The following is a 23936-nucleotide window of genomic DNA, read 5'->3' as shown; positions in this document are numbered from 1 at the left end:
ATCTTAGAGACCAAGATAACTTTAATGCCAACAAGAGGCCCATAAATACTTGCTTTTGAATTCCAGTATTTATTTTTAAAAAAATCTTACTTATATGCTAATGCTGTCCTTTTTTGAGTTTACAAATTCATACTTAAAATATGATAAAAGCTATAAAGAATTTATATTCTACTGAACTTTAAAAATCTTTCACATAAACACTACATATAGCATTTAAAAAGTATTTTAGCTATGTTTTATAAATATTTTACTATACATTTGATAGGAAATTTCTTTTTTTCTCTTTTATTAAAGCATAAAATCTTTCTATTCTTAAAAAGCCATACTCAGATTTTTTTTTAATTTGCCGGTGCTGCATGGCTTGTGGGCTCTTAGTTGCTCAACCATGGATTGAACCCATGCCCCCTGCAGCTTGGAAGCATGGAGTCCTAACCACTAGACTGCCAGGGAATTCCTCCCACTCAGAATTTTAGTGTTAAGAAATAACTCAAAGAACCAATTTCTATATTAAATAATGCTACATGTATTCTTTGGCATCTGAGAACCTATATGATGTGGTTTTGAACTTGTAGTAAATTAGGTAAGTTGATCTAGTGAGCCAGTCCAAAGGAAAGATGGTATAAAGTAGCCAGTCCTTCCCTCCTCTGTTCTACCTTAGCTAAGAAACCGGTAAGTATGGGATCAGACTCAGACTACCAGCACTATGAAGTTCCTTACTCACTGCTCAGAGTTTCTGCCAAGACAGGAACCAGGGCTGAAAGGGCTGCGCCTTGTAGGAAAATCCCACCCTTCCCAAGAAGGGGATGCTCAGCTCCTCAGGCTCCTCCTCACCCTTGGCTAACAAACCCACAGCTTGTAGAAGTGAGAGCTTGTGCTTCTGAGTTAAGGGCTTTCCTCCCTGCTTGTGGGGGCCCACCATTACCACCACTGAGGGTCACAGAGCTGACTATGAGTTCAAAAGTCATGGAGGCCTCTCTGTGATCCAGACAGGAACCTATGACATCCAAAATTTTACCACTGACTTCTTAAATAGGAAGAGGTCAAACAGGAAATTAATTTGTAAATACCAAAGTAGATTTGGTGGCCAGAAAGGATCAACTGCGTATATTGGGGGATACTTATTAAAAAATTAGAATTACCTTGTCATCCTGAAAAATCACAAGTCAGCAAGCAAGAAAAACAAATGGAAAAAACAACAAACTCTTAGTTCCATAAATAAATTCCATCAATGAGTCCCCATCAAAACAGAAAAAAGCTAACTGTGAAAACAACCATGACTGGTTTCTCCTCAAACTAACTCTATATGTAAATTAGTATCCATGGAACTGGCATGCAGTGGACATTAACATATATTTATGGAATGGCAACTCTTAATTCTCAGTTGAAATTCTTTTTGAGTTGTTTTGATTTTTCTAATTGTACAGTATTTGTGAAAATGTGAGAAAACAAGCCTCCTGCTCATGTATTGGGGTGAAATTCTCATCTTAGGTTTGTGAGAGTCTCAGCAGTGCCTTGACAGGAGGTCATTCATTAGTCCAAGTGCAGCCTCCCAGAGTACTTGCGGAGGCAGAGCAGGCAAACTAGACGTGGCCGGGCTCTATCTTCACCTGGCTCATGGGGTGTCACTGCCTGCAAAGGAGCTGTGAAATGTCTCTCGACCAGAAACGGAGTGGGACAAACAACCCTGGGACTGAAAGGTCTTAGTCAGTGTCCTGTGCATTTTTCTTAAGAGAGAACAAGCTGATGCTATCCATGGGCTGAGAACCTGGAGAGCAGGGACCTTGATTAGATAGGGCCAGCCCAACAGGGGCTAGAGAGAAGTCATCACATGGAATATGTGAGGCAGGTAGGTGAGAGTGTGTGATACCAGAACTACATGCTCTTGTGAGCTGAGCTGTTTTTACGTTCCTTGGCTCATTTTTCTTTCCATTAACTTTTACTAAAGTTTTTGGTTATTATAGAATATCAGATTGCCACAGGAAAGCAGACAAAGGGATCCTCATTTTGGATGCTACTCCAGCTAGCATGCAGAGGGAGGCTGGTTTCTCAGAGGCTCAGTCCTCTGTGTGAGTTGTTATCAAGTACGTCATGTGCCAGGTCTGGTATCTTAACCACGTGCAGAACTACCATTTCTAAGAGAAGTGCTCTTGAACCTTCTAGGCATCCCATTCATTATATACTATAGCCTTCTAAAAATTGAATTATATTGATATACAATATTATATTAATTTCATTTATGCAACAAAGTGAGTAGATATTTTTATACACTACAAAATGATCATGATCATTAAAATGTCTAATTACCATCTGTCACCAGAGTTATTACAGTACTATTGATTATATTCCCTATGCTATAAATTACATCCCTATGACTTATTTATAACTGGAGGTTTGTACCTCTTAATTGCCTTCACCGATTTTACCCAACACCCTACATGCCTCCTACCCTGCAATCACTAGTTTGTTCTATGAATCTGCTTCTGTTTTTAGATTTCATGTGTAAGTGATATTGCGTGGTATATACTGGTCTCTGTCTGACTTACAGTCATTTTTCACATGACATGTCATGCAGCTGGGATACTTGACTGCCTAATTCTTGGTAACACTTTGCTGCATGAACATGGGCAAGGAGGAACACAGACCAGGTTTTATGATGATTACTCGAATTCTCTCTGGTATCAAATGACAAAAAGCCCACTTCTCACCAACACACAGCAGTGGTGGATCTGAAGTTACCTGAGGGCAGGGAAGGACTTCAAAGAACCATCTATATCTCCATCCTAGGTCCCTTCTGTGGAATCACTAAATATAGCCCCTTCCATCTGGGCCCACTCCCACATTAAACAGAATTCCCTGAGATGAGCAGAAATCATCTCCATGTCACTTCTCTTCATTGATCTCATGTATAATCTTTACATGTGTTATCTTTCCAGTTAAACAGGCTATTTTCAACAAATAATTTTAAATTGTATTTAATGGCTTCCCACAGCAAGGGAATTTATGGATTTTTGTACTTAATTGTATTTCTGATCAAAATTTATCGTGATCAGATTACTATAAAAATATTCATTTTAAAAGCCCTTTGTTAATGAGTGAGAGGTGAAACTTTGAGAAGCAGTTGGGATTTCACTTGCTTCTTGCTCAGTCTAATTGGCGTTTGCAACAGTTTTTAAACAATGTTGAGTTTCTTTTTTTCAAATGATGATATCCTCAATTAGACTAAATACACTTACGTTTCCGTCACATAAATTGGAGGGAAAGAACAGGAAAAGGCCAGTCCCCAGCACCCACCTTTGCCACTTGCTCATGCTCACCTTGGGTTGGATGGCTTCCTTCTGGCTCACCAGCTGAGACCTCAGGATGAGGACTTCCTCCTTGCGGACATCGAGCTCCTCACTCACAGAGGTCAGCTGCTCCATGAGGACACGGTAGGCTGGCGCGCCTGGGGCAGTCACCTCAGGGGAACTTTTCTCACTGAGGGCCTTTCGTAACTCATTTAGCTCATTTTTCAGTTTTTTGTTTTCTGACTCTAGTTCTTGACGCTGTAGGACGAGACAAAGAATGGTTCATCGCCGTCTTCCTCAGCTTTAGATAAGATTACTTACCTTTCCCCAGGAGAGCAGAAGAATTCTGCTGGAAAAGACCACCAGAGCCACCCTAGGGAATGGCTCCCCTGGGAACTCAGCTCTGCAAATTCAGAAAGTCAACATCAAGTGGAACTGAGCAAGATGAGTGATAGTTTGCTTCATCAACCCAGGTTTTAGAATCTGCCCAGGTGTGTTCACAGGCCTAAAGAAAATGCTAAGTCCTCAGGTACGAGTTTGGATAAGTACTAAGAAGCTCAGGTTTTCTTTATGTGTAAATATAAGAGCAAGTATGAGGGCCCAACTGTCAGGGTACTTCTAATGAATGGTTCAGATGAGCAGATTCCTGAAATGTTGAGTAGCATCCTCCTATCTCCTTTGTAAAGCGGAAGAGAAAAACCACTGAAATTTTAGGCTTCTAATTTCTAATTAAGAAATTATATGACATTTAAGCTAATAAAATTCTCTATAATGTTTCAATAACAACAAACATATTCAAAAACATATATTTTTGAAACTTTTTCCTGTGTGACAGTCTTGTGAAGGTGCTGGCAGAAACCTTGAGAAGTGGAAGGAGAGGATGGGCCACCTCCTCCTTCAGCCATGCAGATGGACACACACATCCTTCACCATCTCCATACTATCACATACCACCAGCCATCCTCATGTCACCAGTTAGCGCTGCCCTCGGCACGCTCTGCTCAAACAATGGCAACAGGAACCCAGAATAGAGTTCTGATGCTAAACTCTGTTTACTGACACTAAAATACAAAGGTCATAGGATACTGGGTGGGAAATAGTGAAGCAGGCAGGCATTAAAAGTACCATGCTGATTTATTTAGCAGATGGTGCTAAGATTTTACAATAATGAAAGTGAGACCCTTCCATACAAACATAAAACATTTTATTGTTTCTTCCAGAGAAGCAATTTTAGGTTTGTAGTACCAAATTAGACCTTTTAATATGTCATACTAAGACTATCTGAAGACAGTTTTTTTTCTGGTTTAAGAATTTATAACCTTTTCTTTCATGGATTAGTTCATTCTTAGGCTATGGTTTTTCCAGTGGTCATGTATGGATGTGAGAGTTGGACTGTGAAGAAAGATGAGCACTGAAGAATTGATGCTTTTGAACTGTGGTGTTGGAGAAGACTCCTGAGAGTCCCTTGGACTGCAAGGAGATCCAACCAGTCCATTCTGAAGGAGATCAGCCCTGGGTGTTCTTTGGAGGGAATGATGCTAAAGCTGAAGCTCCAGTACTTTGGCCACCTCATGCGAAGAGTTGACCCACTGGAAAAGACTCTGATGCTGGGAGGGATTGGGGGCAGGAGGAGAAGGGGACGACAGAGGATGAGATGGCTGGATGGCATCACCGACTCGATGGACTTGAGTTTGAGTGAACTCCGGGAGTTGGTGATGGACAGGGAGGCCTGGCGTGCTGCGATTCATTGGGTCGCAAAGAGTTGGACACGACTGAGCGACTGAACTGAACTGATGTGTAAATGAATGCTCCTTCCTATCCTCAGTATCCCACCAAAGTAATCAGATTCATATTTCTGTTTCTGCAACAGAAAACATATGAATGTCTCTACTTCAATACCATGTCTCCCAACTTTAACGTGCATCAGAATCACCTAGAGGGTGGAGGGCTTTAGATTTGGTGTGACGCCCACAGATTCGCTTTTCCATCAAGTTTCCAGCTGATGTTGACACAGATGTCCCAGGGACCACATTTCAAGAAACACTGTGCTAACACTTTGGAACTCTGTGATCCGGGCTTCATTTTCACATGGGAATGTCTCTTTTTGTCCATTTTTTTGTGAAAGGCAGGTAGAAGCAGAAGATCTGGAGATCAGATTCCTATCCCTGTTCCTTTGGCCTATCCCAGCCCATCCCATCTGATTCCTGTCTTGCATAACCATATCATGATTTGGTTTTCTAGGCAAAGAGTATAAAAGACAAAGGAGAATAATGGAGATGACCCTTTGCTGCCACCCTTTTCTTTTTCCACAAACATAAAAATGTACTACCCCAGTAGTACATTCATTGGGGAAGCAAACTATTTAATTATGTTATAATTTAGAAAGGGAAAGGTCCTGCAGGGTATTTTAAAAGTAAATATCATATTTTGGGGGTGAAAATTAGTTTTCAAACAAGTTGTGATGGGAACATAGCATGTTTCCTATTGTTTGGGGATCTGGATTCAAGATCAGACTTCACCAATAGTAAGTCTCTTCACTGTTCTAAGGCCTCAGTTAATTGATCTTATAAAGGAAATAAAAAATTATCTCAGAAGTGTGACCATGACTAAAGAAGATAAGGTAAAGGAAAAACATTTCAAATTGTAAAGTAAATATAAGGTATTATCAGTCAAGTGTTTAGAATCACTCTTACTGTCTTCAGGGGAAGGAGCTGAACAAGGCATTGCGGGTTTGGGCGGGTAGAGGACAGGCACTCTCCACACCAAGATGCCATACAGCCTGGAAAGGAGGCACGTGTCAGCGGCTCTGGACTGTGGGAAGTAGCAATCCACACAGAACAGGGCCTCTAAATGTGCATAGATTATGTTCTAAATCACAGTATTAGGAAATAATTTATCAGGACTAGACTTGCATAATATTACTAAAAACAAGCCCCAAAAAACTCATGATTGTTTAGAGAGACCTCAGGAGTTCTCAAGTTTATGTAAATGCCTACTGTTAAACATTTTGTGGCTTTTCTAATTTTTAGTTTTGTTTGGTTATAATTATGAACATTATTGCGATTTTCCAGCTATTTAAAACCACAATTTTCAAAAGCAGAAAAAAAGTTTAAAAACTGGCATAATCAGAAAACATCGAGAATAATAAATTTAAGGCTAATAAATTAATTAATAGCCTAGGGAACTTTTGGAGCTGGGGGTGACTTGTCAGCTGACAATCTGATAGCTCAGACTTCTAGGGGCTCAAGATTTTGATTCTGGAAAGCAAAGGAAGGTGTCAGCCAGCTCCGAATCAAGCAATGGGACAGTCTCCCCTCTGGGCTTCATCTCTGTGTTACCCAAGATGCTCTGCATTTTAGGAACTAATGTTCCTAACCAGTGCCTTTTCCTGTGTTCGTGTGCTCTAGAACACACAGTGGCAGCTTATCTCCATCTAGTGAGACTCTGCCTTGAACCACTAAGCAGATACAGTTCTCCACCTCCATCCCCTTCCCTCCAACTATTCTTTAAAATATGTTGGAATATGTTTCTTCTCTGTAAACAAATATCTGTCTTTCTCTACAAACACATAGTTTCAGGGGGATTTGATGGTTAGAGCATGGGGTTTGGAGTCAGAGACACCAACATTCAAAGTCGGCTCCTGTCAGTTTCTAGTGGGGTTATCTTAGGAAGTTACTTATACTTCTTGGTGTTGATTTCTTTATGTATAAAATGGGAATTAAAATGCTTACTTGCAGGATTGTTGTTAAAAATTAAGGCTGATGTATTTTAAAACAATGAAGATAATGACAGCAGCTAACATGTCTTTACTATGTGCTTAGCACTATTCTACACAGTTTACATGAATTACTTCATATAATCCTCATGGAAGTCCTATAAGATAAATATCATTATTCCCATTGTATAGATGAGAAAACTGAGGCACAGAAAGGATTATTTGCATACAGCCATATAGTGGTGGATCTAGCATTTGAACCCAGGCAGTCTGACACCAGGGTCCATGTCCTTTACTACTTTCTACAGCCTCCAAAGGCAGCTACTGCTTAGGCTGAAATCTAGCTTATGTGAAAGAGAATTTTAAAAAGGTAACAACACAAGGCTAGAAATAATGCCTGAAAAGAGCTTAAGCTAGGGCCTCAGGTACCATTAAGGATGTTCTCTGAGAGAAAGAGGCTCTGAATGGGTTTCTTGCCAAAACAAGATATTCAAAGTCTTGACCAGACACTCCCCATTACCTTGAGTGACTCATATTCCAGTTCTGCACCTCTAATCTGTGGTCTTTCTTCTTCCTAGGGAAAAACATAGAGTTAAGAACTTTATAAATAAGTAGTTATAATTTAATTGTTAATTTTTACTCAGAATATTACTTAGCTCTGCAGAAAACAGTAAGGAGAGTTCAGCCCTCACTTGAAGGAAATCCTACTTGATTAAAGTACTTCTGGCCTGAGTTCCCATTAAAGAAGAGCCCACAGAACCCAGTTTGCCATGGCCCTAGGCTGGGAGAGCACTGCTCACCTTCGCCTTGCTGCGGAGCACCTGCTCCTCCTTGCGGTCCAGCTCATCCTGCATCACCTGCTTCTCCTGCTCCAGCTCTGTCACCCGCTTCTGGAGCTTGAGGAACAATGACATGTCCAGAGGCACCTTCTTCTCACTTGGCTCCTAAACTCCAGAAATTATAAGATGGTCAAGATGATTCATAAGATGTAAAACCTGATGAGAAAATGATGAACAGCTCGACAGAAAAATAGGCAAACTTATAGGAAAAATATAAATGGCCAAAGAGTATATGAATAGCACATCCAACCAGCTAATAAATGGAGAAGTGCAAATTAAACAACAGTGAGGTACCACTTTCCTCCATCATATTGACAAAGACTAACAGTGTCTTACATTATGTTGGTGGAAGTATAAGTAGGCCCTTTAGAAGAGAAAGTGAGCTGCAGTCATTAAAATTTAAATCTGTATATCCATTAAACTAGCAATCTATGTTTAAGAATTAATTCTACAAAAATACTTACACAAGTACACAATAATATCAATACAAAAGATGTTCACTGTAGTATTTTTGTAATCATAAAACCTGAAAAGACTTCAAATGCTGGTCAATAGGAGACCTACTTAAATAAATTCTGGTATAATCAAACTATGAAATATTTACAGCTGTTAAAAAGAATGAAGTAGATCTACACAAGTAGATAAATATGTTCTAGATAAAAGTACTAAGTGAAATATACAACTTGCAGGATAGTATCTATATTGTGATCTAATTTTTCTTTAAAAAAAATACACATGACTTTTAAATATACCAAGCCCATGGCATACAAAAATCTAGAAGGCCATCAAGGTTATCTTAGAGAATGGGAGGTACTGTGGGAAAGTTTCATTTTCAGTTTCATACATTGCTATATTTGAATTGTATACAATAAGCATGTACTACTTTTGTAATTAGGAAAAATGATTTTTGAAAAGGTGAAATGCTAGTATAAATATATTGAGGTCATACAGATAGAAAACAAAAAAAACCAAAACATATATAGCCCTTAATAAACTAAAAGATAACCTAGTAGCATTTAAAAGTATGTCAACTTGTTCCAAAACAGAATCACAGCAAGAACTACCAGGATAAATAAAGATACACTAATTCAAGCTAAGCAAAAGGAACTAATTAACCATCATGGAAATTCTGAGAATGTCATAATTGTTTTACCTCATTTACTTTGTGTTTGAATTTTTAATGAGTTAAGAGAAAGAATTGTATCATTAGACTCAATGGAGAGGATAAAGAGTCTCTTTTTGTCAGAGAGAAAAAGAATGGTAACAACAATTTATTTATTTATAATTATTAATTATAATAAATACAAATAATGGTTATAATTAATAATAATTAATAAGCATAATTATCAAACTTTCCTGTCTCCAGGGGATTTTCTCAACCCAGGGACTGAACCCAGATCTCCCACATTGCAGGTGGATTCTTTACCAACTGAGCTACAAGGGAAGCCCTCTTAACTGATCAGCAAATCTTATATTTCCAAATGTCAATTTAAAAAAAAAATATTTTTTCTTGATATAGAAGCAAAATAAGTTTTCATAGAAAATTTAGGAAATAAGAAAAGTACAAGAATGAGAACTGTAAGTATAATGTCATATCTAGAGAAAACTCATAATTTTTGTCCAATCATTTTTCTATAAATTTAAAGAAGAGGAAAAACATTTCATCATAATTTTGCACCGTCTTAAAAACTTGGCATTTATTATAAATGTTTTCCAAATTTATATATGATACTTGAAAGCATTATTTTTGATGGCTGTATTAAAATGTATACCATCATTTGCTTCATCATGTTACAGATGAGCACTGAAGTTATTTCTAATTTTTGTATTGAAATATACTAAAATAAACATTCCAGTACATAAATGAAAGTGAAAGTGAAGTCGCTCAGTCGTGTCCGACTCTTTGCGACCCCGTGGACTGTAGCCCACCAGGCTCCTCCGTCCATGGGATTCTCCAGGCAAGAATACTGGAGTGGGTTGCCATTTCTTTCTCCAGGGGATCTTCCTGACCCAGGCTTCGAACCCAGGTCTCCTGCATTACAGGCAGATGCTTTAACTCTGAGCTACCAGGGAAGCCCCTAGTACAGTACATAAATATCTAAACATTAATGTTTTAAAGTCTATTAGGCCTGCTTATACTTCCATCAGTAACCACCACCTTGCCTGGAGCAGCAATGACTGTTATATCATTAAAAAAAAAATGGGCTAAATTGACATACTAATAGTGGTATTTCATTATTGTTTTAATTTATATTTCTTTGCCATTTAATGAGGTTGAATAATTTTTATATTAGCTATCTTTGATCATTTGTGAATTCCTAGTAGTGCCAAGTTCAGCATCATTCTAGTTCTAAAAAAAACAAACACCTAAGAAGAATCAACTAAACCAAGAAGTGGGGCACTTATAGGCTATCAGGGTCATTTATCTACAAGCTAGTTAGGCCTGGACTTTTTCTTACTGTCCATTTTATCATGCTCAGAGTAAGAAAAAGTTTGGGTATATAGTCTGTCCTGACTTGGTAGAATAGAGATAACATATTCCCTGAACATAAAATCACTACAGAATTTCATTCATATAAATACTTATTTCTATACACCCCACAAATACTGATATTTTAGCTTATTTATAATATAAACATTCCATCTTATGTATTTTAATGTTTGTTCATCTTATTAATGATGTACATATATGTGCAAAGTTGCTTCAGTCATGTCCCACTCCTTGAGACACTATGGTCTGTAGCCCACCTGACTCTTCTGTCCATGGGGATTCTCCAGGCAAGAATGATGGAGTGGCTTGCCATTCCCTCCCTTCCAGGGGATCTTTCCAACCCAGGGATTGAACCTGTGTCTCTTGTGGCTCCTGCATTGCAGGAGGATTCTTCTCTGAATCACTGGGGAAGCCCATTAATGATGTATACATCCCTGAAAATTTTAATTACTTAATCCTTTTTTCATACTATAACTGAAGCCTTCATCCTATGAGTGAATATAATATTTCATTCACTGTACTTAAAATTTCATCATTTGGGAATAATTCCTCTCCAGCCTTGAATGGTCATTTTTGTTGAAAAGGAATCCTTTTATTAAAATAGGGTGGGATAATTCTTTAGATACCAGCTAATATTACACAAAAAATTAACTAATTGGTATAGATAAGAACAAAATTTTATGGATAGGAACACTAGATAAGTGCAAAAGTGCTTGAAACATAATGATTAGGAACTAAGAGTGCTCCAAATGGTGCCCATTCTCATCTCCAATGACATGTATAATCGAAGAGATATTGTCCTCCCCATGCCACACGAGCAAGGAGGATGACTGGACCATCTAGCTCAGGAAGGTGTCTAGGGTTTTGTTTTTGCTTTCTTTCCTTTGTAAGGACTTTGTCATCTAGGGCTTTTCCAAGAAAGTGAAGCTTTAAAAACTAATCTAAAAAATAACAACAATCTCTCATTAGAGGAAAATCAGGAAAATAACTGAATTTCTTCACAAAATGACCATGATAGGCCTGGCAGTCATCCTGGAATTATTGCTAACAGTAGTTGAGAAAGTTACAGTGACGCTTTCCCTGGATTTGACAAGTGTGAGGAAGCTTGAGAGCAGAAGCAGAACTGAGATAATTAGTCAAAGGTTGCTAAGAAAGGTGCATGACACAGCAGAGAAAGCAATGGTTCCCAAAACTGTTACATGGTCTTTGTAACCCCAGACCACAAAGATGCCAGAAGTGTGGGCGGGCTACAAGGCAAGCGGAGCCAGCTGGTGAGTTCTCCACAGAGAAGCAGCAGTGGGGGTGTGACTTGTGAACAGAAAATCACACGTCTGTGATTTGTGACTAAAGAGACATTAATCCTTTATTTTTACTTGCTATTAATACATGACTGAGGTCAGAATTCTGTGTTTCAAAACAATCTATTTTAATTTAAAAAATCAATTTATAAGCAAGAGTGATCCCATTATTGCCCTGGCCCCTGGATTCTAAAGGAGTTACTTGGGAATACTACATATAGGAGTTGAAAGTTTTCCTTTAGTTTGTTAAGAGGTGATTTGTAAACCTGGCCATTATACAGGAAGTAGCAGGAAGAAATGCAAACCTGAAGGTCATAAGTAACTTGAAGAGCAAAGTGACAACCATAGCCTTAGATTGCCATGTCTCCTGCCCAACTTCCCTTTGATGATCAGTCTTTCTTTTTCTATTACCAGTTTTACAGATTCCCATCTTTCTGATCCTGGCCACACCCAGTCTGTTTATTATACTGGGTTTAAAGCCTGTTATTAGAGCAAAAACCTTTATTTATTGAACACTAATTATGTATCTAACACTGTTGCAAGTGTGTAAAAATTAACTCACTTAATCTTCAAAACATCACTATAAAGTAAGATAATAATAGCAGTGCCACTTTATAGAGGAGGAAACTGAAATGCAGAGAGACTGAGGCTAAGGTTATGGACTCAGTCCTAAGGAGGAGAGCTACTGCAGTCTGCCGCATGATGAAGACAGTACTAACCAAAGCCAGCCACATCTCAGATGCACACACTCAGTCACAAGCAACAAGCATGACTAGTTCAGTCAATACCCTGCCTCGACCTACTGCTGGTGGTCAGTGCATGTGACAGACAGTATCAATACCCCAAGATCTGTTGGTGATTTCCGAAGCACAATTCATACTTCATTTTTCAAAAAAGATGAAAACTGTACCAAATCCCACTGTTCAGTTCAGTTCAGTTCAGTCACTTGACATAAAACAAGTGAGAATGAGAAATGAAAAAGGTTACCTCTCCCCTCAAATCTGTAAGAATTTGGAGAAAACATCTTTATATCCACTAAAGGCTCAGAAGCTGTAATTTTAAAATCTTCAAAGTCTAACTCTGGGGTAATCTCCAAAGATGGCTACCAACGATCACCCAACAAAAATAACTTTCTTCCCATTAAGAGATGGAGTCCATTCCTCTCCTTGAATCTGGGCTGGCCTCATACTTTGCTTTGACCATAAAATGTGGCAGAACTGGCTGCCATGCCAGTTCTGGGTCTGGCCCTAACAGCCTGACATCTTTTGCCCTTGCACTCCTAGAACCCACTCAGTGCATTACTGAAGAGAGAAGCAACATGGAGAGACCCAAGGAGGAGACCTTCTCACCCCAGCTGAATGCAGGGAGATACTTCAACCCACACCATAAGGGACAGAAGTACCACCCAGTCAAAACCCAAAGAAATGTGAACAATAATAAACTGCTGTAGTTTGAAACCACTAAAGTCAGGGATGGTTTGCTGCACAACAGATAACTTGAACAACCTCTGCTATTACATACTGGCCATATTGCTGTATCAATGTTCCCAGACTAATGTTATCTGTTTGTGTGTAGGTACAAAGGGGACTGGAGAACTGCAGTGTAGAACCCCTGAGTGGGAGAAGGTGAAGTGTGGAGCTCTGAACAGACAAGCCTCAGTTAGAATACTGGCTCTGCCACTTACAAGCTGTGACCTTGGACCAGTTACTTGGCCCCCTTGTATGTATGAGTCCAACTATATGACATTCCAACTACGTGACAATTTCTTTAAAATGAGCAGAATGAGATGGAGAAACTTTTCATTCTCAAGTAGAACTAAGAAAGGAAAGAATCATTCGATTTTTTTCAGCTGTTCTGCCAGAAGCAGTCTATTTCTGACTTGGCCATTTTCTCAGAATATGAGCTAAAAATAGAAAATAATGTGCCTGAATTACCCATTACAGAAACTAATATCATATTTGAAGAAGATATGAGAATTGGTTTGGGAACAATCTAACTTAAAGTCACTGTACTCTTGGAGTTACAGTGATATGTCATTTTGATTTCAAACCATGTAATACAAAACACTAAGACAGATTCATAACCTGTTTTCCATGCATTTTTGTAGAAGAGAATTACATTGGTACAAACTGTCACCAAACAGGCAGCAATTTTGCTAAACTCTAAGGCATTGGTATTTATATTATAATATTTTAGGATAAAAGCTTACTTTTTAAAAAATGACCTCAGTCTAAAATAAATTCATGATAAGCTATACTTTTTACACACAGAACATGTTAAGGTATAAAAGGGAATTACAAAAGGGAAAATCTGGTCCTCAAAATCACATTAAAAATTTAAATATCGATTAACAAGAATATGTAATAGGTATGTATATACATAGCTAATTAAGTACCTTCAAGTTTTCATAAAGAATATAAAACAAATGTAACATTTATGAACAAATGGGGTCCTCCCTGCAATGGAAATGTTCTCTGTTAATAACAGGATGGGCACATCTTACTTTTATTGATAGGTGTCTAAAATATACCTCTGTCCTTGATGGAATATCTTCAGTTTCTGCAATTTCAGAGCTAAAGGTGTATTCAGACTCATTGCTGCTGTGGGTAGAGTCTGTTCTCTTGTGTCCAGGCTTAGGCACATTCTGCAACACAAATAAGCAGCTACAGTTAACACAACATAATTAAATAATTGAACTTGGCATAGTTAAGACAGCATCCACCTTAACTTGGTTCTAATCTTCATGACCTAATGCTCTCATACCCAAACAATCTATTCCACGTTGTCTTAACAAACTCTTACAAGGTGTCACCTCCTGAGCTCCTCAAAGACACAGAAAGATGCACCAGGAGGGTGTGAAGAGTACAGTCACAAAACTAAACACTTAAATAAAAATCATCTCTGATTATCGGCAGATCGCCTCTTAAGTTGTGAGTGGCTAGTCGCACTAGGTGAGGCATAAGTATGATGACTTTCATATTATAATCAAACAAAATCTTCCCAAAAGTCCACAGGATATATTCAGTGACAGCATAATCATTTTACTGCACCATATTAATAGGTCACAGGAGGGGGGTTTTCACAAAGGCAACTACAACTTCTGTCAGTTTTATGCATGCAACTGAAGCTCTGGAGTCAGCAGTGGCAAGAATGAGTGTGCAGAACAGCTGCTCTGGGAAGATCCTTGGGTTATTAATTCAGGGAGTCCAAGTGATAGTTTCATGACATGTGGTAACTAAAGAACTAGTATTCAGCAAGCCTTTGGGGAATAGAAAAATTAGGTATTTGCAGTCCCTTTCTTTCTGGAGAAGTGGTTAAAGAATGACTTGAGGGAAGAGGAAATAAAAAGGTGGGGTTTGGGCCCCTTGCTCTGAGGGTGCCCCCCGCAGAAGAGGTGGAGGTTCAGTGGCCTGGATCTTTTAGGGTTACAAATCCTGAGAGTTTCAAAAAGACCTCTGAAAGCTTTGTGATCTGTCCAGTGTCCTTTACTCCTTCCAAGGTTCAGGAAAAGAGCCAGAAGCCACAAAGAGCTTTTTGCCTTGTTCCTTCCAACATCCAGGCTTAGATAAAGCAGGCCCATCTGTGTGACCACAGGGAAACAAGCCCTCAGGAGTAGTTGGTGTCTCAAGCCAGACCACTTTGTTTGTTCTATGTTTATTAGTAATTTTGGCCTGCAATTTTCTTTGTGTGTGTGTGTGTGTGTGTGTATGTGATTTCTCTGTCTGATTTTGGTATTAGTGTGATGCTGCACACAAGGAGTTTGGAAGCTTTCCGGAATAGATTGAGAAGCATAGGCCTGCAATTTTCTTTCTGTGCGTGCGTGCGTGTGTGTGTGTGTGATTTCTTTGTCTGATTCTGGTATCAGTGGGATGCCTCACAGAATGAGTTTGGAAGTTTTCTGGAATAGATTGAGAAGCATAGGTGTTAACTTTTCTTTAAATGTTTGACAGAATTCACCTGTGAAGCCATCTGGCCTTGGACTTTTGTTGGAAGTGTTTGGACTGCTGATTCAATTTCATTACTGATATTTGATCTGTTCATATTTTCTGTTTCTTCCTGATTCAGCATTGGGAGATTGTATGTTTCTAGGAATTTGTCTATTTCTTCTAGATTGCTAATTTTATTGGCACGTAGAGAAGACTCTTGAGAGTCCCTTGGACTTCAAGGAGGTCCAACCAGCCCATCCTGCAGGAGATCAGTCCTGGGTGTTCATTGGAAGGACTGATGCTAAAGCTGAAACTCCAATACTTTGGCCACCTCATGTGAAGAGCTGACCTACTGGAAAAGACCCTGATACTGGGAGGGATTAGGGGCAGGAGGAGAGGGGGACGACAGAGGATGAGATGGCTGGATGGCATCACTGACCTGATGGACATGAGTTTGAGTGAACTCTGGGAGTTGGTGATGGACAGGAAGGACTGGAGTGCTGCGATTCATGGGGTCACAAAGAGTCAGACACGACTGAGTGACTGAAATGAACTAAACTGAACTGAATTGTCTAGTAGCCTCTTATGATCCTGTATATTTCTGTGGTATAACTACTCTTTCACTTCTGATTTTATTAATCTGGGCTCTCTCTTTTTGTCTTGATGATTATGGCTAATAGTTTATCAATTTTGTTTATCTTCTCACAGGACCAGCTCTTTAGTTTTGTGCATCTTTTTAACTGAGTCTTAGTTTCTATTTCATTTCCACTCTAATCTTTTTTTTTCTCCTACTAATGTTGAATTTTGTTTGTTCTTTTTTGACAATACTTCCTTTAGGTATAAGGCTAGACTGCTTATTTATTTGCCATTAAAATTCCCTTCTTGAACTGTTTTTGTCACATTCCACAGATGTTAATCATTGTGTTTCCACTTTCGTTTATCTCCAGATATTTTCAAAATTTTCTCTTTGGTTTCTTCAGTGACCCATTGGTTGTTTAATAGTGTATACTGAGCTCCATGTATTTGTTTTTTCAGGTTTTTTTCTTGTAGTTGATTTCTATTCTCATAGCACTGTGGTGGAAAAAGATGACTGCTATGATCTCAATCTTCTGGATGATCTGTCCTTTGATGGAAGTGGGGCGTTAAAGCCCCTTAGTATTATTGCGTTACTGTCAATCTCTCCCTTTACACTCATTAATATTTTCTGTATGTATTCAGATGTACCTATGATGGGTGAACATATATTTACCACTATTATATCCTCTTGTTGGACTGATCCTTTTGTTATTATGTAATGTCCTTTTTTGTCTGTTGTTACAGTCTTTGTCTTAAAGTCTGTTTCGTCTGACTCTTGCCATCCCAGCTGTCTTTTCATTTCCATGGAATACCTTTTTTCCATTCTTTCCGTTTTAGTCTCTGTGTGTCTTTATAACTGACATGACTCTCTCACAGGTGTGTGTGTGTGTGTGTGTGTGTGTGTGTGTGTGCGTGCACGTCTTTATGTCTTGTTTCCATTATCCATTCTGCCACTCTATGTCTTTTGATTACAGCAGTTAGTCTAATACACTGAAAGTAATTATTGATAGGTATGTACGTATTGCCATTTTGTTAGTTGTTTTCTGGTTAGTATAGCTCCTTTTGGTTCCTTTCTTTCTTCCCTTGTGATTTGATGACTATCTTTACTATTATATTTAGATTACTCTCTTTTTATATGTATATATATCTATAATATGTTTGTGGTTATGAAAAGGATCATATAAGCAATAATAAAGGAGGTTCAATCATTTACATGTACATACACACACATATATAATTATTTAAATATGATCTTAAGTTCAAAACATTATAACAACCATGCATTCTTAGTTCCTCTTCCACTATTAGTGTTTTTGTCATCATATTTTACATCTTTTTGTTCTGTGTATCCTTTAATCTTCTACCTATTTTGTTGTGGTTCCTTTTTTATATCTTTAGTTGCATGAAATAATTTCTGCTAGTCTTCAGTTCACTCATTTAGTAGTGTCCAACTCTTTGCAACCCCATGGACTGCAGCACACCAGGCTTTCCTGTCCATCACCAACTCTCAGAGCTTGCTCAAACTCATGTCCATTGAATTGGTGATACCAACCAACCATCTCATTCTTTGTCATCTCCTTCTCCTCCTACCTTCAATCTTTCCCAGCATCAGGGTCTTTTCTAATGAGTCAGTTCTTCACTTCAGGTAGCCAAAGTATTGGAGCTTCAGCATCAGTCCTTTCAATAAATATTCAGGACTGATTTCCTTTAGGATTGACTGGTTTGATCTCCTTGCAGTCCAAGGGAATCTCAAGAGTCTTCTCCAACACCACAGTTCAAAAGCATCAATTCTTTAGTGCTCAGCTTACTTTATGAAACTCTAACATCCATACATGACTACTGGAAAAACCATAGCTTTCACTAGATAGACCTTTGTATACAAAGTAATGTTTCTGCTTTTTAATATGCTGTCTAGGTTTGTCATAACTTTTCTTCCAAGGAACAAGAATTTTTTAATTTCATGGTTGCAGTCACCATCTGCAGTGATTTTGGGGCCCAAGAAAGTAAAGTCTGTCACTGTTTCCATTGTTTCCCCATCTACTTGCCATGAAGTGATGGGACCAGATGTCACGATCTCAGTTTTTTGAATTTGAGTTTTAAGCCAGCTTTTTCACTGTCCTCTTTCACTTGCATCAAGAGGCTCTTTAGTTCTTTGCTTTCTGACATAAAGGTGGTATCATCTACATGCCTGAGGTTATTGATATTTCTCCTGGCAATCTTGATTCCAGCTTGTGCTTCACCCAGCCAATGGATTTCGCATGATGTACTCTACATAGAAGTTAAATAAGTGGGGTGACAATATACAGCCGTGACATACTCCTTTCCCAATTTAATACCAGTCTGTTGTTCCATGTCCAGTTCTAACTGTTGCTTCTTGAGTGGCATATAGATTTCTCAGGAGGCAGGTTAGATGGTCTGGTATTCCTATCTCTTGAACAATTTTCCACAGTTGGTTGTGATCCACACAAAGTTTTTAGTGTAGTCAATGAAGCAGAAGTAGATGCTTCTCTGGAATTCTCTTGCTTTTTCTATGATCCAACAGATGTTTGCAACTTCATCTCTGGTTCCCCTGTCTTTTCTAAATCCAGCTTGAACATCTGGAAATTCTCAGTTCAGGTGCTGTTGAAGTCTAGCTTGGAGAATTTTAAGCATTACTTTGCTGGCATGTGAGATGAACGCAATTATCTGGTAGTTTGAACAGTCTTTGGCATTTGCCTTTCTTTGGGATTGGACAGAAAACTGACCTTTTCCAGTCCTATGGCCACTGCTGAGTTTTCCAAATTTGCTGGAATATAGAGAGCAGCAGTTTAACAGCACTTCAACACTGCTAGTCTTCAGGTCATTCTCATACACAATTGCTCTGAAAATAGTTACAATTTCGGTATGCCGGTGGGAAGAGTTGAGCACAGGGCCTTCCTCTTCTGCCATCGTGACCACACCCATCCGAATTATCTTGTGTTTTACAGCAAATGTTTCGGGCATTTCTGGCCATTTCTGCCATTCAGTTCAGTTCAGCTGCTCAGTTGTGTTCGACTCTTTGTGACTCCATGAACTGCAGCACGCCAGGCCTCCCTGTCCATCACCAACTCCCGGAGTTCACTCAGACTCATGTCCATTGAGTCAGTGATGCCATCCAGCCATCTCATCCTGTCGTCCCCTTCTCCTCCTGACCCCAATCCCTCCCAGCATCAGAGCCTTTTCCAATGAGTCAGCTCTTTGCATGAGGTGGCCAAAGTATTGGAGTTTCAGCTTTAGCATCAGTCCTTCCAAAGAACACCCAGGACTGATCTCCTGTAGGATGGACTGGTTGGATCTCCTTTCAGTCCAAGGGACTCTCAAGAGTCTTCTCCAACACCACAGTTCTAACGCATCAATTCTTCGGCACTCAGCTTTCTTCACAGTCCAACTCTCACATCCATACATGACCACTGGGAAAACCACAGCCTTGACTAGACGGACCTTTGTTGGCAAAATAATGTCTCAGCTATTAGGTTACATTTAAGGCTGATAGTTGCAGGAACAAGAGTGTCAGGGAACTCTGTTTCCTGATATCAGAATAAGTAGACCAGGGATGGTGTGCAGCACTATCAAAAGTACAAAAAGTACTCGTCCGGATGCAGAAGAGTCCATGAAATAGGTAAGACAATTTATTACAACTAGCAGATGAATTTTCTTTGTTTAGGAATATGCCTTTGAAATTACAAAAACTACTGAGAAAATACTTGACCTTATAAATATTTGCTTTATAAGCAAATTTTACATTGTCATTCAGTGCATAAACAAAGTCCAGCAATACTGACTTATAGTCTAGTCTTCAAAGTGTTTGAGTTTATAAAACTATTTATGAACACAGTGATGTGATTCCTGGGATTTTCTTTAAGACAATCCAATCCATTGGATGGAATGTGATATAGGTTAGAATGGGAGATAGAAACGTGATGACTATTTTGGAATTGAGTGATGAGTACATGGAGTACATGGCGGTTTATGCTACTATTCTGTCTAGTTTTGCACACATGTGAAGTGAAGTGAAGTCACTCAGTCGTGTCCGACTCCTTGTGTCCCCATGGACTGCAGCCCGCCAGGCTCCTCTGTCCATGGGATTCTCCAGGCAAGAATACTGGAATGGGTTGCCATTTCCCTTCTCCAGGGGATCTTCCCAACCCAGGGATCGAACCCAGGTCTTCTGCATTGCAGGCAGACGCTTTATCCTCTGAGCCACCAGGGAAATTTTTTATAGAAATGGGCAAAAGTATTTGACTCACCACCATCAAAGTCATCTCTTCCTTGAGGTCATCATAGCGTTCTTCCAAGCGACTAAACTCATTCAGAAGGTTCTGATATCTCAGCCTTTCATCATTAAGATCGAGTTCCAGTTGTTTTGTTTCTTCTACTAACTTCTTCTCCATAGTCTCTGAAAGAAGAGAGAGAGAAAAACATACCAAAGACAGCTTCACAAATGCAAGAATAAAACCATGGGCACTGCCTTATAGTCTTTGGGAGGGGTTCTACTTTTAGCAGCACTATGACCTATGAAGAGTATCTTAGTGGAGGTAGGGAAAGAGAAAATATCATGACCAAAGAATAAAATAATTTATTAATAATAACAGTCATCTATCATGTTCTTCCATGAACAGAACTAGTTTATTCATTGGTTATAGCACATTCTTGATAACTTCCTCTAATCAGCATTTAGTAACTAGAAGTATATACTTTTTTATTCCAATAGTATTCTGTTTCAGGCTACTCATAAAATTCTTTTGTTGAAAAAGTTAGAGACATTCCTCAGGCCTCTTGGGGAACAGTGACTTCTCAGTGGACCCAGCTGTCCTGCTCTCCAGATCTCTCGACTCATCTCTCAGTCCCTGGCTTTGGTCTTACAATTTCCCAGCACTGCGAAGGCCCTTGTCCTGTTACTCCTTCCATTCTGTTCAGGTAACTTGCCGCACCTGGTCCTCTGTTGTCACCACTCCTATGTGCTGCCGGGGACTGGACTTTTCCATTTACTCACCTCACTCTACCCTCTCTATCGCTAGTGGCTGGCATGTAGATAGGACATCATTTGGAGACTGGAGACTAGCCCGTGACTGCAAATCAAAGTATCAATAAAAAAGCCTTAAATCTCAGCCATGTGCTTTCTCTCAATGAGCTGAACCAGCCACATTTATAAATATTGGGCTTCCTACCTCATATTTTGTGGCTATATCTTAATCTGTCCTGCCTGCTTCTGTTGCTCACCATCTCTTTATCTGTCAGCTCCATGAGGGCAAGGACTTCCCAGTGTCCTGTCATGACTGCCTCCACAGTGTTCCCCTGTCCTAGCACTTTAATAATTTGCAAATAAATGAATAAAAGAATTTTTTCTCTATACAGCATTCTATAAAAGTGAAAGTGAAGTCGCTCAGTCGTGTCCAACTCTTAGCAACCCCATGGACTGCAGCCTACCAGGCTCCTCCATCCATGGGATTTTCCAGGCAAGAGTACTGGAGTGGGGTGCCATTGCCTTCTCCAATAACATTCTATAAATTGCCTTTTATTCTCACAAGTTTGTGGGAAGCTGCCCAAGGCTACCAACAAATTTTCCTAGGCAAATCCACTGTTATTTGTTTTGTTCTCTTTAGTATCAAATAACATTTCCTATTTTCCTAGAAGAATTCTCATCATTCTGGATTTTTCCACCATATTCTGCATCCTAGCAACCTTCTTTCCATGTCTTCAATGACTGTTTTCTCCTTCCGTCTTAACTTTCTTTTATGACTCTTTTTCTTCACCTTATCCTTTTTTATGACTATCCTATGAATTCCAGATTTTCTTCTCTTTTCTATGCAGTATTCCCTTTAATTGGGAAGAAGGGTATGGTGTGGGGAAAACCCCTGAGGGTTCTCACTTTAATCTCAATTTGCTTTCAGATCATCTCTATCTGGAGACCCTAGCTAACATCCAAATTTTAATTGATTTGCCTCATAAACAGAGACTTGTTTTCCTCAATTTCCTCATTACTAATAACACATTATTGTTTTGATAACTCATTGCAACACTTTAGAAAATTTTTGCTCCTCTTTTGAATACCATATCAAAAATGAGAATAATCTGTTAATTCTTTTCATATATTTTCACTCTAACCTACCTCTTCCTTTTTATTTCTACCACCAATTGCTGTAGTTTAGATATACATCTTATCTCATGTTTATGTATATGTGGATTTCTTGTAAATTATCACCATTTTAATTTATCTTACCAACAGCAAATAAATGTCTACCTCTAGTCAGTGCCTTTTTTTTTAAGATGGCAAAGAGTGGGTGATCTTAGGAAATCAGTATTCATTCATTTAGCAAAATCAATAATATACATAGATACATATACTCCTATAATATACATTTTAGCTCAATAATTTGTCTTAAATCAAGAGGACTCCTATAAGCTATAAATCATACATACAATTATTTTTTTAAGTTATACACAATATTGACTAAGCATGAATTCATATTTGTACATAGGGAGATACGATTTACAAATTCACCAACTAATTCAACCAATTATTTAGAGTGCCTGCCTCTGGAACTCTGAAACCTTATTGATGCCAGCCTAAACAAGCAAAGTTGTAACTTATAAACCCTTGGTCTCAGGTTGTTTGCAGTGCAGTAGGCTGGGCCCACATGAGCCTTACCTGTCATCTCCTTAGCCTGCTCCACGATACGGTGATTGAGGGCCTCTTTTTCCTGCTTCAGCAAAGTATTTTCTTCCTTCAGATTTGACACCAGCTATAAAATGAAACAATAAACTGATATGGCTGCAACAGACAGAGGAAACCTGGTACTGAACACAAAGACCACACAGTAGTCACTCCTTACTTCCATGTCTCACTGTCTCACTTCTTTGCTGAGTTATAGTCAGTCATCCTTTAAACTTGGTTCAAGCATTACCTCCCAGAAAGCACTTGGTTCAGGCATTACCCCCAGAAAGCTTTCCCAGAAACTTCTTCCAATTATATGTCTCTCCATCGGACTGCTACAGAACCCTGTAAATGCCTCTTTATAGCCCTTATAAATGATTTACTTTTACTTCCCTGATTGACTAGAAATTATTGGAGGACAAAGATGATTTGCTGTTGTTGTTTTACTTTGTACCTTGAGCATTTACCAATTGCCTGACACCTAGTAAGCATTTGCTCTTAAAGTAATGATAACGCCCTTTCACCCCAACAGCCTCACACAATGCTTATGTGTACCCAAGATTCAACAGAGAGATTACAGAGGACGAGAAAAGTATGAAATCCACTGAAGGCCTTCCGAAGCTCCCTGCTCTCTGTCTTGAATTTTACTTTCATCTCCTTTTAAGTTTTGCAAGGTTGTAAACTTATTCCACATTTAAGCATTGGCCTTACAACTATGTGACTATAACTAATGTCATAGAACTTTACACTCAAAACAATTAAAATAGTAAATTTAAAGTTACTTTAAATACAAGCATATTTTACCACAATAAAAAAAATGTTGACCTTTTAACTTTCTGGTTCCTGGTTAGATAAGGATTCTCAGGAGACAAAAGTCAAAACCAAAGGTAACTTTGTAAAGTTGATAATTTATATAGTTTAGCTTTGTAATAGAATGTGCGCTGAAGTGAAACCTGAATAAGTGAAATGCGAATTTCTTTCTGTAAGTGTAAGTTTACAGAACTCTTAAAGGTACAGCTTTAGTAATAAAGGGAACGTATGAAGAGTTCAGCGATGGAGACAATGGGCTGTGACAAAGGATCCCTGAAGAACAGAGAACTGAAGTTACAGCAGTGAGCCATGGTGGACATCAGG

At 38.8% G+C, this 23936-nt stretch overlaps 1 protein-coding gene across 4 annotated transcripts in view; it reads right to left on the bottom strand.

Moving 5' to 3' along the window:
* Positions 1 to 23936, bottom strand: part of MYO5A (myosin VA) — a 197176-nt gene that overhangs the window by 33386 nt on the left and 139854 nt on the right. For all 4 annotated transcript variants that reach the window (XM_015097035.4, XM_015097038.4, XM_015097039.4 and 1 more), the window contains exons 23-28: positions 22797 to 22890; positions 20395 to 20543; positions 14158 to 14271; positions 7800 to 7943; positions 7520 to 7573; positions 3315 to 3542 (exon numbers count right to left, since the gene is read on the bottom strand). In XM_015097035.4, the coding sequence (XP_014952521.1) occupies positions 3315 to 3542; positions 7520 to 7573; positions 7800 to 7943; positions 14158 to 14271; positions 20395 to 20543; positions 22797 to 22890 (783 nt within the window). The remainder of the gene's footprint in view (positions 1 to 3314; positions 3543 to 7519; positions 7574 to 7799; positions 7944 to 14157; positions 14272 to 20394; positions 20544 to 22796; positions 22891 to 23936) is intronic.

This window comes from Ovis aries, chromosome 7 (assembly GCF_016772045.2).
Source record: "Ovis aries strain OAR_USU_Benz2616 breed Rambouillet chromosome 7, ARS-UI_Ramb_v3.0, whole genome shotgun sequence".
NCBI classification, from domain to species: domain Eukaryota; kingdom Metazoa; phylum Chordata; class Mammalia; order Artiodactyla; family Bovidae; genus Ovis; species Ovis aries.
The sequence above is the reverse complement of the archived record's forward strand: the minus strand, read 5'-3'. Positions and strand labels throughout refer to the sequence as shown.